General features: G+C 37.6%; 1 protein-coding gene across 3 annotated transcripts in view; it reads right to left on the bottom strand.

Annotated features, from left to right (window-relative positions):
* pear1 (platelet endothelial aggregation receptor 1) overlaps positions 1-13589 on the bottom strand; it is a 55042-nt gene that overhangs the window by 5252 nt on the left and 36201 nt on the right. For all 3 annotated transcript variants that reach the window (XM_055210290.2, XM_055210289.2, XM_055210292.2), the window contains 14 exons: positions 12433-12557; positions 12193-12314; positions 9983-10088; positions 9683-9819; positions 9260-9472; positions 9005-9179; positions 8788-8908; positions 5365-5528; positions 4878-4980; positions 3645-3791; positions 3429-3560; positions 3218-3346; positions 1677-1802; positions 59-268 (listed from right to left, as the gene is read on the bottom strand). In XM_055210290.2, the coding sequence (XP_055066265.2) occupies positions 59-268; positions 1677-1802; positions 3218-3346; positions 3429-3560; positions 3645-3791; positions 4878-4980; positions 5365-5528; positions 8788-8908; positions 9005-9179; positions 9260-9472; positions 9683-9819; positions 9983-10088; positions 12193-12314; positions 12433-12557 (2010 nt within the window). The remainder of the gene's footprint in view (positions 1-58; positions 269-1676; positions 1803-3217; positions 3347-3428; positions 3561-3644; positions 3792-4877; positions 4981-5364; positions 5529-8787; positions 8909-9004; positions 9180-9259; positions 9473-9682; positions 9820-9982; positions 10089-12192; positions 12315-12432; positions 12558-13589) is intronic.

Below are 13589 nucleotides of genomic sequence, written 5' to 3'. Positions count from 1 at the left end.
ACAGTTCATCCAAAAAAATGACTTGATGAACAAACCACTAGTCTCTTGTAGCACATACCTGGCACAGCATACTCTGAACTGACAGTACGGGTCGAGGAGAACGAAACGACAGGTGTGTTGCTTTGTTTGTCTTGCTGTCTGCGACGATAAAGCAACAAAACAGCCAATAAAAGCACCACCAGAATCACCAGCACCACGATGCCTCCAATTGCCCCCCATGAGTCCCTCTCTACTGGAGACACTGGTACCATTATATTTAGCTCCCTCCCTGAAAAACACGCAATATTATAATTAAATTACACATTTGTATTTAAGCATACACATAACTACAACACACTGTAGAAGTTACAAATAATGTGTTATGATAGACAAAGCAAAATGACATTCCACACAATTTTGTCATCATTTACTCACCCTCAAGTTGTTCCAAACCTGTATACATTTCTTTGTTTTGCTGAACACAAAAGAAGATATTTGTAATCAAGCAGGAAACAGAAGCACCATTGACTTCCATTATAGGAAATAAAAATACTCAATGGTGCTCAAAAATGGTTTAGTTACAAACATTGATCCAAATATTTTGTTTGTGTTCAGCAGGACAAAAAATTATACAGGTTTATTAGAACATAAGGGTGAGTAAATGATGACAGAATTTGTATTTTTGGGTGAAATATACCTTTAAAGGGATAGTTCACCTTAAAATGAAAATTCTGTCATCATTTACTCATACTCATGTTGTTCTAAACGTGTATTAATTTTTTTCTGATGAACACAAAAGAAGATATTTTGAGAAATGATGGTAAACACACAGCAGATAGTGTCAATTGACTTCCATAGTAGGACATTTTTTTTTGTAAGTTTTGTGATAAATGATGAAGAAAATATTTTGATAAATGATGGTAAGCACACAGTTGAAGGCACCCATTAAATTCCATCATATTACTTTTTCCTACTATGGAAGTCAATGGTCACTATCTGCTGTGTGTTTAACATAATTTCTCAAAATATCTTCTTTTGTGTTCATCATAAAAAAAAACATTTATACAGGTTTAGAACAACATGAGGATGAGAAAATAATGACAGAATTTTCATTTTAAGGTGAATTGTCCCTTTAAAGGTGCAGTGTGTAAATTTTAGGGGTATTCAGCGGTGAGGTTGCAAATTGAAACCAACGGCTCAGTCCACCGCTCACCCCTCGCTTTTGAAACGCATAGAGAAGCTATGGTAGCCACCACCAGAAAAAACATGTAATCGACGGAGACAAAGTTTGTCCGTTAGGGCTTCTGTAGAAACATGGCGGCACAAAATGGCGACTTCCACATAAGGGGACCCTCTGTGTATGTAGATAAAAACGTCTCATTCTAAAGTAATTAAAACATGATGATTCATTATAAAAAGGTCTTTATACACCCCTGATAATATAGTTTTGTATATTATTTTGCATTTCTGTCAAGAAGTCCTTTTAAAAATGACACACTGCACCTTTAAGACCCCTTTTAGGTATAAACCCTAAAAAATGTATATATTAAGATGTCAAATTTCAGTGCTTTTTATGACATCTACAGCCATATTCTTAGCATCTTTTGAAAACAGACATTTAGAAATGTACTGAATTGTTAGAAATAATTCAAATAATGAAAAACAAACAGCACGTAGGTTACTGGTAAGGCTAATACCTGGTCTGCAGTCTTCATCTGATCCAGGTACACACGTACAGTCTCCAGTATGAGGGTCGCAGGAATGGTTTGGTGGACATGAGCAGATCTGAGCGCAGTTAGTGCCGAATGTCCCCATCTGACAGACTACAAAGACAGATATTTGGCAAATAATTGATAAACGTGGAGCTTTGAGTCTGTTTTAAGACAAAGACATATTTTCAACATGAGTTTATTCCAAGATCATATCCAGGACACAGGCCCCCTTAGGAAAAACAACTGTTGGAAGTTGGAATAATGGAAACAGTTAAAAGAAAAAGTCGGAACTTGGAAAACTAAAAAAGTATGGTATTAGGAAGAAAACCAACAATTAAAAGCCTCTAGATTAAAATATCTTGCATTTTTTGATCACACTCATGAATCTCATGGGGGGTAGGTTAGGGTTCGGGAAATTTCCCTTATTTTCAAATCCCAATGTTGACAGGTATCAACCATACAGACTAAGGGACCTCTTAGGAACCTTAAAGGGACATTCCACGTTTTTTTGAAAATATGCTCATTTTCCAGCTCTCCTAGAGTTAAACATTTTATTCTTACCGTTTTAAAATCCATTCAGCTGATCTCCGGGTCTGACGCTACCACTTTTAGCATAGCTTAGCACAATCCATTGAATCTGAATAAACCGTTAGCATTATGCTAAAAATAACCAAAGAGTTTCGATATTTTTTTCTTATTTAAAACTTGACACTTCTGTAGTTACATTGTGTACTAAGACAGACGGAAAATTAAAAAAATTACTTGGTTACTTTCAACGGCAGGGGACTATTTTCGGGCAGTGCGTAATATCATAATGCTTGATGCAGCCATGTTACATCAGCAAAGTCCTTGAATATTACGCCAGAATGAGAGTATAGTTCCTAGACATATCTGCCTAGAAATTCGCAACTTTTAATTTTCTGTCTTTCTTAGTACACAGTGTAACTACGGAACAGTCAAGTTTTAAATATGAAAAATATTAAAACTCTTTGGTTAATTTTTTGCCCGATGCTAATGGTCTAATCAGATTCAATGGATTATGCAAAGCTATGCTAAAAGTGCTAGCGCCACACCCAGAGATCAGCTGAATGGATTTCAAAAAGGTAAGAATCAAATGTTTAACTCTAGGGGAGATGAAAATGAGCATATTTTTAAAAAAGTGGAGTGTCCCTTTAAAGGGATAGTTCCCCCAAAAAAGAAAATTTACTGAAATGTCATGTTGTTACAAACCTGTATAAATCCTGTGGCTCCGACGAACACAAAGGAAGACACTCCGAGAAATGCAACCAAACCGTTCATGGACCCCATTCACCTCCACAGTAGAAAAAAGGAATACTATGGAAGTAAATGGGGTCCACGAACAGCTCGGCCACAAACTTTTCTCAAAATATCTTCCTTCGTGCCCACCAGAACAACAAAACCCACACAGGCCTGCAACAACATGAGGGTGAGTAAATGATGACAACATTTTTATTTTTGGGTGAACTATCCCTTTAATTTTTAAGAGTGTATAGTAAGGTACTCACATGAGGAGCAGTCTGATCCAGCCCATCCTGGAGGGCAGAGACAGGTACCATCCCTGTGATGACACGTTGCATTGTTGGTGCACATGCATACACTGCTACACTGGTTTCCATACCGACCAATGGGGCAGGCTACACAAAATCAGACAACTTGCATCATGCACTTGTAATACAACAGAGGTTTGTAATCTGTGTGTGTGTGTGCATAACAGACCTTGTTCACAGAGTGTTCCAGTAAACCCAGGCAGACACTGACATTCGCCTGTAATGTGATGGCAGGAAGTGGCATGTTCACACGATGGGCACTGACGGCTACACTTCTCTCCATACAGACCTGCACTGCACTCTACAGAAAAGAGGAAAGATGACTGTTTAACCGGAGAGATCTTAGAGAGACGCACTTATGTGTAAAGCCTGTGCATCTGCTCACTGTGTTGACACTGAGCTCCCCAGAATCCAGGTTTGCACAGACATGTTCCAGTGTGTGCCTGACAGGTGGCGCTGTTGAGGCACGAGCACGTTTGGTTGCACTGATGTCCCCATGTGCCATCTGGACATCGCTCTGTGCAGCGTGAACCTGCAGAAAAATGAAGAAAACAGACTGAAACTTGATCTGCTTATATATTTAGAGTCTCTAAAAAGCATTGTGGGAAATATTAACCACTTGACATCAAAAACAGGTCCCCATGAGCCATGACATCAGAATGATTTTTGTCTTTCAAGATGAATATGTTGGGATATCTATAAAATAGTATGCTCCAAAAATGTGTTGAAGCATTCAAAATTTTTGCTTTTTCCAATACAGTTAAACAATTTTATGACATCATTCTGCACTTCAGCTTCTCACCAGTTTCCAGGTTGTGAAGTAAACCATACACTATTGGCTATGTTAAAAACGGGGAGGGGCCACACAACATGTCCCGCCCTAACTTCTTGTTTCAGTGGAAATTACATCAAAGTATTAAACAAGGCTGTGCACTTCAAGTCACTTCAGTGCATCTTTAATAGTGAGGAATAGTTTTGGATATGCTTGAAAACTTTACTAACAATACTTATGCAGTGTACACATGCAAATTGTTTAGTTATTATGTATGCATTATACTACTTTTGCACAATTAATTAGGTGTAGTATGACAAAATCACTTAGATTTCTTAATATGTGTTGGTGCCAATAGCCCCTTGTTAGTGCGCCAACATATAGCGCCAAATCCTCCACATGAACATAATACCTCATCCACTGACTGTTATCACATGCATTGCCCTTAATATGCATGTGAATTTTGTTTCATTAATAAGAAAGTCCATGTAGAAGTAGGGCTGTCACAATGATTAAATAATCGTCTCATAGCGACTGTTTGACCCCATCGCAATGATTTCAGATCACAGCAATGAGGACCAGGGGGAGCTTCAGCGCCTGCATAACCTTGCAAAAGATTTCATTTAAATAATCACAACAATGTGTGAAAACTATTTCACGAACAAATTATCTATGAGAAAAAAATCTATGAGAATTAAACGTCAAAGCAAAACAGGCAATTAATCGTCACAAATTATTAGACAATTAACCGTCAGCCAAATTTCATAATCGTGACAGCCCTATGTAGAAGCAGGTTATGCAATAATGTATAACAGATTGTCTTTAAAAATGTTAGTGAGGCCCTACCTGTCCAGCCTGGTAAACACAGACACTGTCCTGTAATACTGTGGCATCCCTCATCATGCAGACAGTCACATTTGTCTTGACAGCCTGGGCCAAACGTGCCTATCTGTTAAGTAAAGAAGCAGTTCAGAATGGAAATCCTGATTCATAAGTATCAAGTAACGCAGACTGCAGCTCAGTGAGATTATACGGCTCCAACATAATTACAACTTTTACATAAATGATGATAGCTACGCAACATAAATAAAACTTTCAGCTAAATTTTCATCTTTCAACAATATCTGCTTAGTGTTTTTGTAACACTCACGTATTGTTATGCATTTAACATCAGATTTATAACTTTTGCTGACGGGGTTACATTATTTCTGCTGATTTAGGAGACAGATATGCCGAACACACACAACATCTGTTGAATCTGTTAGGTTCCCATGCAATGAATTATTCTAAATAAAAAAATAGAATTATATAATGAAGTGAATCTGTGTCTCACAGGACAGGGCTCATCACATTTGTCTCCTCTCCATCCTGCAGTGCATTTGCATGACCCGTCAGCAGGGTGACAGGATGCCCCATTTGCACACTGACATGTGAAGTTACAGCCAGGACCCCATGCACCCTTTGAGCACGCCACAGAACAGTCAAGACCTCTCCAACCTAAATACACAAACAAACACAGTGCTTATTAATCTCATTTCTACTCACAGCTAGTCTAAGTGATAAGGAGCTACACTTCTAAAAATAAAGATTCTTCTCAGTGATGCCATAGAAAAAAAACATTTTTGGTTCTCTAATGACACTTTCAGTTAAAGGTTCCTAAAAGAAGAACCATTTCTTTCTTTCTTTCTATAAGCTATAAAACCTTTACATTACAAAAACCTTTTGTGCAATAGAAAGGTTCTGGGAATGTTAAAGGTTTTTTATGGAACCATACAACCGTACAAAGAACCTTTTAGGGAACTTTATTTTTGAGAAATTGTGGAAGGAAAACATGGAAAATTAAATATATATTTTAAGTTTTTATACACTAACCGTCAAACGATTACATAAAAAAAACAGCAGAAATTGCAATGTTATAATTGCAGCTGGGTTGCCGGTAATTTACCGTAGATTTAAATTTATGTTATTTACTGGCAACAGTTTGTTCAAAGTTAAATAAATTTTAAATATTAACAAGTCTTTATCTTTACAGAATAAAACTATACAATAACAGCCTCATGCAAAGCATTCTCGGAACCAGAAATCATCATCAACTTATTTCTGTTTTTTTCTTCAGATTTTGTTTCCCAGAATGTTTTTCTTGATGCTATTTTTTTAGTTTTACTCTGTAAAGACAAAGACTTGAAAATGTTTAATGTTCACAAAATGTTGCCAGTAAATAACATAAATTTAAATCTACGGTAAGTTACAAGCAAGCCAGCTGCAATTACACTGTAATTTCTACAATTTTTTTTTACAGTGAAACGATTAGGGTCACTTGACATTTACCGTATTTTCAGGACTATAGACCCCTTCACGGTTCACGTCACAGGCAGTTTCCACTGCGCATGTCAGGGTCAGAAAAGCCATTACAGCAGATAGAGTTGCGTATTATTCGGTATGGTCAAAAATGCCTACTTACGTCGTGGGCTGTGAAAATCGCACCAGGTCTTCCGTTAAGTTTTCGCGATTTATGCAGAATTTCAAAAACAAAAAAATATAACATTTGCGGCTGCAAGCAATTAACGTGCAGGCTGGAACAATGCAAATATCAAAGAGGCTTGTGTTTGTAGTGCTCACTTCATTTGAGGTAAGTCATCATTTTTCAGCCCTGTTAGATTAAATTATAAAGCCTAAATGGTATGAACAGTTCGACCCCGTGCTGCGCGCGCACCCGATAGTCATTCAATGTTTACAAACATTGAAGGGGTCTATAAGGGGCACTTTTTTCATAGTTTGGCTGGACCTGCGACTCATAGTCAGGTGCGACTTATATGTTAAAATTAATTCATACTGACTAACATGAACCAAAAGAAAACATTACCATCTACAGTAGGATTGTGGCCAAAACTGGTATTGCAATCACAAAACTTGTGGCTAAAACTGGTACTGCAATCAAACAACTGGTGGCCAATACACAAAATGACAACATAATCATTAGTTGAGGGCTGCAACTCCACTTTTTAAATGACAATATCCTGGCCATACCACTGTTGTCAGTGATATAAGTATTTGAAATGAAAATGATTTCTTAATGTCTAGTGACATATCAGGGCCATTTTATGATTAATTGATATAAATTTCTTACATACTGTTCCTTTAACTTAAAAACAACAGAGAAAGACTTAACAAAAAAAATGTCCGCAAAAGGAATAATAATTTTCTAAATAATTGCGACTTATAGTCCAGTGCGACTTATATATGTTTTTTTCCTCTTCATGACACATTTTTTGACTGATGCGACTTATAGACCCTTTTACTGTTTGTACACAATGATCACATGCCAACGTATGTGCGCGCATTTATGCAACGGAATTATGGCAATAATCAGCAGTGAAGCAACACAGACAGAGAAAGGTATTTTAAAAAGTTTACTTATCAACTTTTTCAACAAAGCTACCATATCCGTGTAATATAGTACAGATGCCCAAATATAAAGGGACCAGATACATATATACGTATATTAGTATATTATATTACTGCAACCAAACGCAACAACCAGACATTTTGATGCTGGAACACGTTAGCACCACTGGGGAACAACACCACTTCCGTTGCCAAAATGTGTGCGCAGACTATTTGATCACATGGGCTGTAAAAAAGTCTAAACTCCGGAGAGACTTATAGTCCGGAAAATTCCGTTAAGGCAGGAGGCGCAATGATATTACGTTGTGCCCGAAAATAGTCCCCTGCTATTGACAGATACTAAGGGGACTATTTTCAACTGCTGCGTAATATCGTGGTGCCCCCTGCAGCCATGTAACGGCAGCAAAGTCCTTGATTATTACGCCAGAATGAGAGTATAGTTCCTACCCATATCTGCCTAGAAAATCACAACTTTTAATTTTCCGTCAGTTTTAGTACACAATGTAACTACAGAAGAGTCCAGTTTAAAATAGAAAATAAAACTTTTTGGTTATTTTTGAGCGCAATGCTAATGGTCTAATCAGATTCAATGGATTGCGCTAAGCTATGCTAAAAGTGGTACCGTTGGACCCAGAGATCAGCTGAATGGATCCCAAAACGGTAAGAATCAAATTTTTTACTCTAGGGGATCTGGAAATGAGCATATTTTCAAAAAAGTGGAGTGTCTCTTTAAAGAACTTTTGACTAAATGGTTCTTTGTGAAAAGGGCATCGCAGTGAAGAACTTGCACTTTTTTTTTAAGAGTGTACTTTAAAATTGATAACATTTTAACAGTTTAACACTTTGATTTATTTCGTTGGTCAACTCCCAGAGTTACATTTGTGTTAATCCTTAATTGATGTGCTAACTACTATTCAAAAATGTGGGAAAAATGTATGAAGAATGAGCAAATGACCCTAAACCTTTGAACGGTACTGTAAATTCATCTGGCGACACTGCTATTGCCTTAAATGGTGATGATGAAGAAGGTTTGAGAGATAGTTTATAGTTTTGTTAATAGTCTTTGGTAGCTGTTATTGTAGACGATTCTGTAAATGTTCTCCTGGAACTTCTTGTGCTAAAAGTCATCTAAATTTATCCTCTTGAGAGTTTTTACATATTTGCCAGAAATCATTGCTGATGTGAGCCTGATACTGTATCTACAACAGACACTGTCAACACTGTGTCCCTACTCCTAGCAAAAATTTAATCGTCTATACACACAATAGCTCATTTACTGACACACATCAAAAGAATGAAAACCTGTTATTCATTTATTCGTTCTTTCGTATATTCATTCATTTAAACTTACCCTCTTTACAGAAGCAGGTTCCATCAATAGGAGAACAGGCTATAGAGTTTACACAGGTACAATGAGATGAGCAGTCTTTCCCATAAAACTCATCCTCACACTGTTTCTCACAATGCAAACCCTAAATGCAAACACAAGATGTAAAATCCACTCAAACATATTAGATTTGTAGTATTGTAAGTCCATTCCTTATTATATAGTGACAGTAACTACTCACTGTGTATCCAGGAGCACAATGGCACTGGCCGGTCACTGTGTCACACACTCCTCCATTCACACAAAGACAAGGCTCGAGACAACCGTTACCATAGTAACCATGTGGACAGGTTTCATTGCAATACAGCCCCGCCCAACCAGGATGACAGGTACACTCCCCTTTCAGGGGGTGACAGCTGTAACAACCATAACATATGAACATGCATGCACCTCTTTGTGATTTACAGCAGATAGAAACACATAACAAAGTCCACACCTGAGAGTGTTTTGTGAGTTGCAGAGGCAGCGTTGTTCACAGTGCATGCCAAAGGTCCCATCAGGACACATCCTTCGGTCACAGCGGGGACCCGTAAAGCCCTGATCACACAGACATCCGCCGTGGATGTTATAGCACCGGGCTCCATTAGCACAGTCACACACACCCTTACAGTCCTTGCCGTATGTACCCACTGGACACTCCTCATGACACCTTCACAGGAGAGACACAAGCATGTTTATAATGTAATATGTTTCAGTGGAGCTTAATTGATACAATATTGCGTTAGCAACACGAAGGTTGTGGGTTTGATGCTCAGGGCTCTCAAATACTGATAGCTCAAATGCAATGCAAGTCATTTTGGATAAAAGCATCTGCCCATGCATAAATAAATAAATGTTCAATATGAGAGGACATACTGACCTTTCTCCTGTGTAGCCTTCATTGCACTGACATTGGCCGTTCACTGGATCACAGTGGCCACCGTTATGGCACATACATTCATTAGCACAGTTAATACCGAACCGGCCCGGTGGACATTGCTCAGTACAGACTTCACCCTAACAAAGAGTAATGCAGTTATTGATTATATGAAAAATATGTTGCTATAGAAATATAGTTTTGCAACTCCAGATAATACATTTGAGATTTAAAGTATAATAGTAATTCAGGTTACAGTTATGACTGGACTTTTATTTTGAAAACAATATCCAACACACTCACCATATAGCCATGAGGACACAAGCAGACTCCTCTTCCTTGGCAGATGCCTCCATTCTGACATGGGCAGCGTGGAGGACACTTTTGTCTCATACATGGCACCTCACACCTTACACACATTACACCAAATAACGGTATTATAGGGTTTCACAGTCAAACTAAATAAAAAAGCAGGTTCAAAGTCCCTAGGCGGCCATGTTTGCAATGCCTATGGGCAGTTTTTCAGTAATGCAAGAATAAAGTCCTATCTACTTGAAAGGTGAAAAACAGTTTTCTAAAATTACATGCTAAAATCAAAACCGCAAAAACTAAAAGCATAGGGTCCTTTAACATCAGCCTTACTGCAACCCTACAGATATCAATACGTTTGCATGTGATAGCAAGTCCTGTGCATTTAAGAATACAGCTGTACTTTGTATTTCACTTCTAAAAGCATAAACTTTGACAAGTTTGTGTGTATGTAATGTATTTCACATTTTGGGCCAGATTTACTAAACGGGGCAAATTAGCGTGATAGCTCAATTCCAATAAAGTGCAGATGGGAGTGGTTATATCTGTGGGTTATTTACTAAATAGACCCAATTTAAATAACACAGGCACCGATTTTCATAATGACCAACGCAATCTACTAAGAGCTGCAGGGTCGCAAATAAGCTGATGAGGTGCAGGTGATCTACTATCGCCTGATGCGCTTGAGTTCAGCACCATGGACATTGCAGCGGAAAATTTGGGGTGCGAAATCCCAGCTAATGAAGCCATAGTACACTAAAAAGAAGTGGAGGACAAAAAATAAAGGTTTACAAGATGTGTAACTTCTCCAAGTGACTCTTTTATTTCCTTTAGCAAACAAAAATACCAAACAATATTTTTGAATAATGCCTCTGACATTCCAAATAAACAGTTACGTGTCAAAAAACCTCTGCCTTGTACCACACGCTCTTTAATCTATGCGATGCCTCTCCTTGCGTTAATCATTTAAATAATCTCCTGCCATAAATTTTGCGTCTGAAAGGGAAACTCTTAGAAATGCATATGCAAATAAGGTTATTCGCAAAATAACTAGCGCTAATTATCCACTGCAACTCTTTAGTAAATTGTCGTTATTTATTGCCAAAATGATGGTTTGCAAGCTGTTACTAAAATCTGTCTCTTTAAATGTTTTTTACAAAGTATTTTAATGTTAGTAAAGTATTTTTTGTGCCAAAGCAGTCACATTATGCAATAAATGTAGCAGATAGTAAGATGTCTACAAATGTTTTAGACACATATGTTCATATAAGTATGGAAGCCGAGAGAGGACATGCATTATTATTATTTTTGCTTGCTTGTTTTCTCGTGATCGTGACTTAATTTCTTGTTATCTCGAGATAACGAAAGTTGTTTTCTCGTGATCACGACTTAATTTTCTCATGATCTCGAGAAAAAACGATATCGTTATCCTGCCATGATAATACAAATGTCATAATGTAATTTCCTGTTCATAATATTTATTTTATTTTGAAGTGGACTGCTAATGTATATGAGTTGGGGTCTTCGCCGTTACCACCCTAATGTGTAGATAGACTTAATATATAAATAAAGTTGGACGTTCATGTTCGTGAATTTAGGGACCATCTCTAAAGTAATACTGTACACGTTTATTTAAATAAATATCAACAATCTAAAAAGTGTGCATTAGCTGACAACCACATAAACACGTTGGTTTTGTGACTGTTTGTTGACTTTCAGTCATTCCATTTAAATGCTGTTAAAAGTAGAAACGTGTATTGAGTATCTTAAAGACGGTCCCTAAATTCACCACTGTAAAATTGTAAATATTGACAAATCTATTTCAGCTTGAGCGATCTCTTATCCAAGTAAAATCTCATTTGTTCATCCATGCTAATTTAGCAAAATATGCTTTTGCTGTTTACAAACAAAACAACACGTTCTATCGAGTACACGCAAGCTTTAATCACATCTCAAGAATACAACCTTTGTTATGTCGAGATCACGAAAAAAAAAACTTTTGTAATCTCGAGACCACGAGAAACCAAGTCGCGATCACGAGAAAACAAGCAAGCAAAAACAACAACAGTGCATGGCCTCTCTCTGCTTCCGTACATAAGAGACACAACAAGTGAATTCATAATTAAAACTCAACACTTAAAAGACATTACAATTCTGTTGCAGTAAAAACACATATATTAAAGTATTTGCTTCTCAGTACTCACAATGTTCCAGTAAAACCTGTTTTGCACACACATTCCCCAGTGGTTTTATTGCAGAATCCTCCTGTTCCACACTTGCAATCCTGTTGACAACCTAGACCGAATGACTTTTCAGAACAGGGCTCCTGACAGGCAGACAATGATCAAAGTCAAATCAATGGTTAGTGGCAATGTTGGCGATAGACTATTTTAGATGTTCACAACTTGAAATTTGAAACAAAAATGTGTTTGGTGGCACTGTACCTTGCAATGTGGACCAGTGAATCCAGCAGGACAGAGGCAAGATCCTTTAAGAACATCACACAATCCTCCGTTCTGGCACTCGCAGGTCAGCTTACAGCCTGGACCATAATGCTGGGCATCACATGCTAAAACACAAATTAATTCAGCTAAATCATAGTGATAGCCATTGATTAGACAGTTTATATTTATTAACTCACACACATAAAGGGTTTCTTTGGTTTAAATTGTTTTCTTAAAGTCTTAAGGTGATCGGACTGTGTTTGGTTCTTTGAAAAACACTCCGGAGGCCCTGTTGAGCGTCTCTTCAGAGCATAACAAATTGATAACGTGATTGACTGGAGGATTTGCACGGAGATCAACAAAAGGAATGAGTTTATAATGGGAAATTTTACAGAGGGAATTTGGCCCGGACCTCACAGAGATCTTGGGCCAGCGCTCACACAGGGATTGGATTTCAGTCATGACACAACCTCAACTGATGACACGTACCCTTTGTGGGTTAAAAAAGAGGAATCCATCACTGACACAGACACATTTATACACAAAGTCATGTGGAGGATGTCAAGAAGAAGAGCTGATGCTTAAAGCTTCTTAAAGTGAACATAAATCAGTTTGGATCAAACTGGAACTCACGTTGTCCTATATGGCAGAAGAGTCAGGCCTGTTGGACTGTATCAAATGTATTGTGTGTATGATTATGATCTATGATTTTGTATTCCAGTTGGTCGTACAGTATATCTTCTATTTTAATGGTTTGCTTCTATTTCTGACTAGTATACTGGCCAAACAGCAGAGGTGTCAAGTAACGAAGTACAAATACTTCGTTACCTTACTTAAGTAGATATTTTGGGTATCTATACTTTACTGGAGTAATTATTTTTTAGACGACTTTTTACTTCTACTCCTTACATTTTCACGCAATTATCTGTACTTTCTACTCCTTACATTTTATAAATCGCCTCGTTACTTCTATTATTTTGGCTTGTTTTCTTTTTTTTACATTCCGGTGTCGTGAGCAATTCGGTCCCCCGGGCAATTGGGTCTCCCCTAGGACCCCGCGCGACTCCATTGGCTGAAAAAACTCCTCATGGGTAGTTTTCTTAGCGCCTTATTACAATTCCTACAAAATCGCGTTATGATTTATGTAGTTAGAACGT

Source organism: Misgurnus anguillicaudatus, chromosome 10, assembly GCF_027580225.2.
Source record: "Misgurnus anguillicaudatus chromosome 10, ASM2758022v2, whole genome shotgun sequence".
Classification (NCBI taxonomy): domain Eukaryota; kingdom Metazoa; phylum Chordata; class Actinopteri; order Cypriniformes; family Cobitidae; genus Misgurnus; species Misgurnus anguillicaudatus.
Note: the sequence above shows the minus strand (reverse complement) of the source record. Positions and strands in the feature narration are given on the sequence as shown.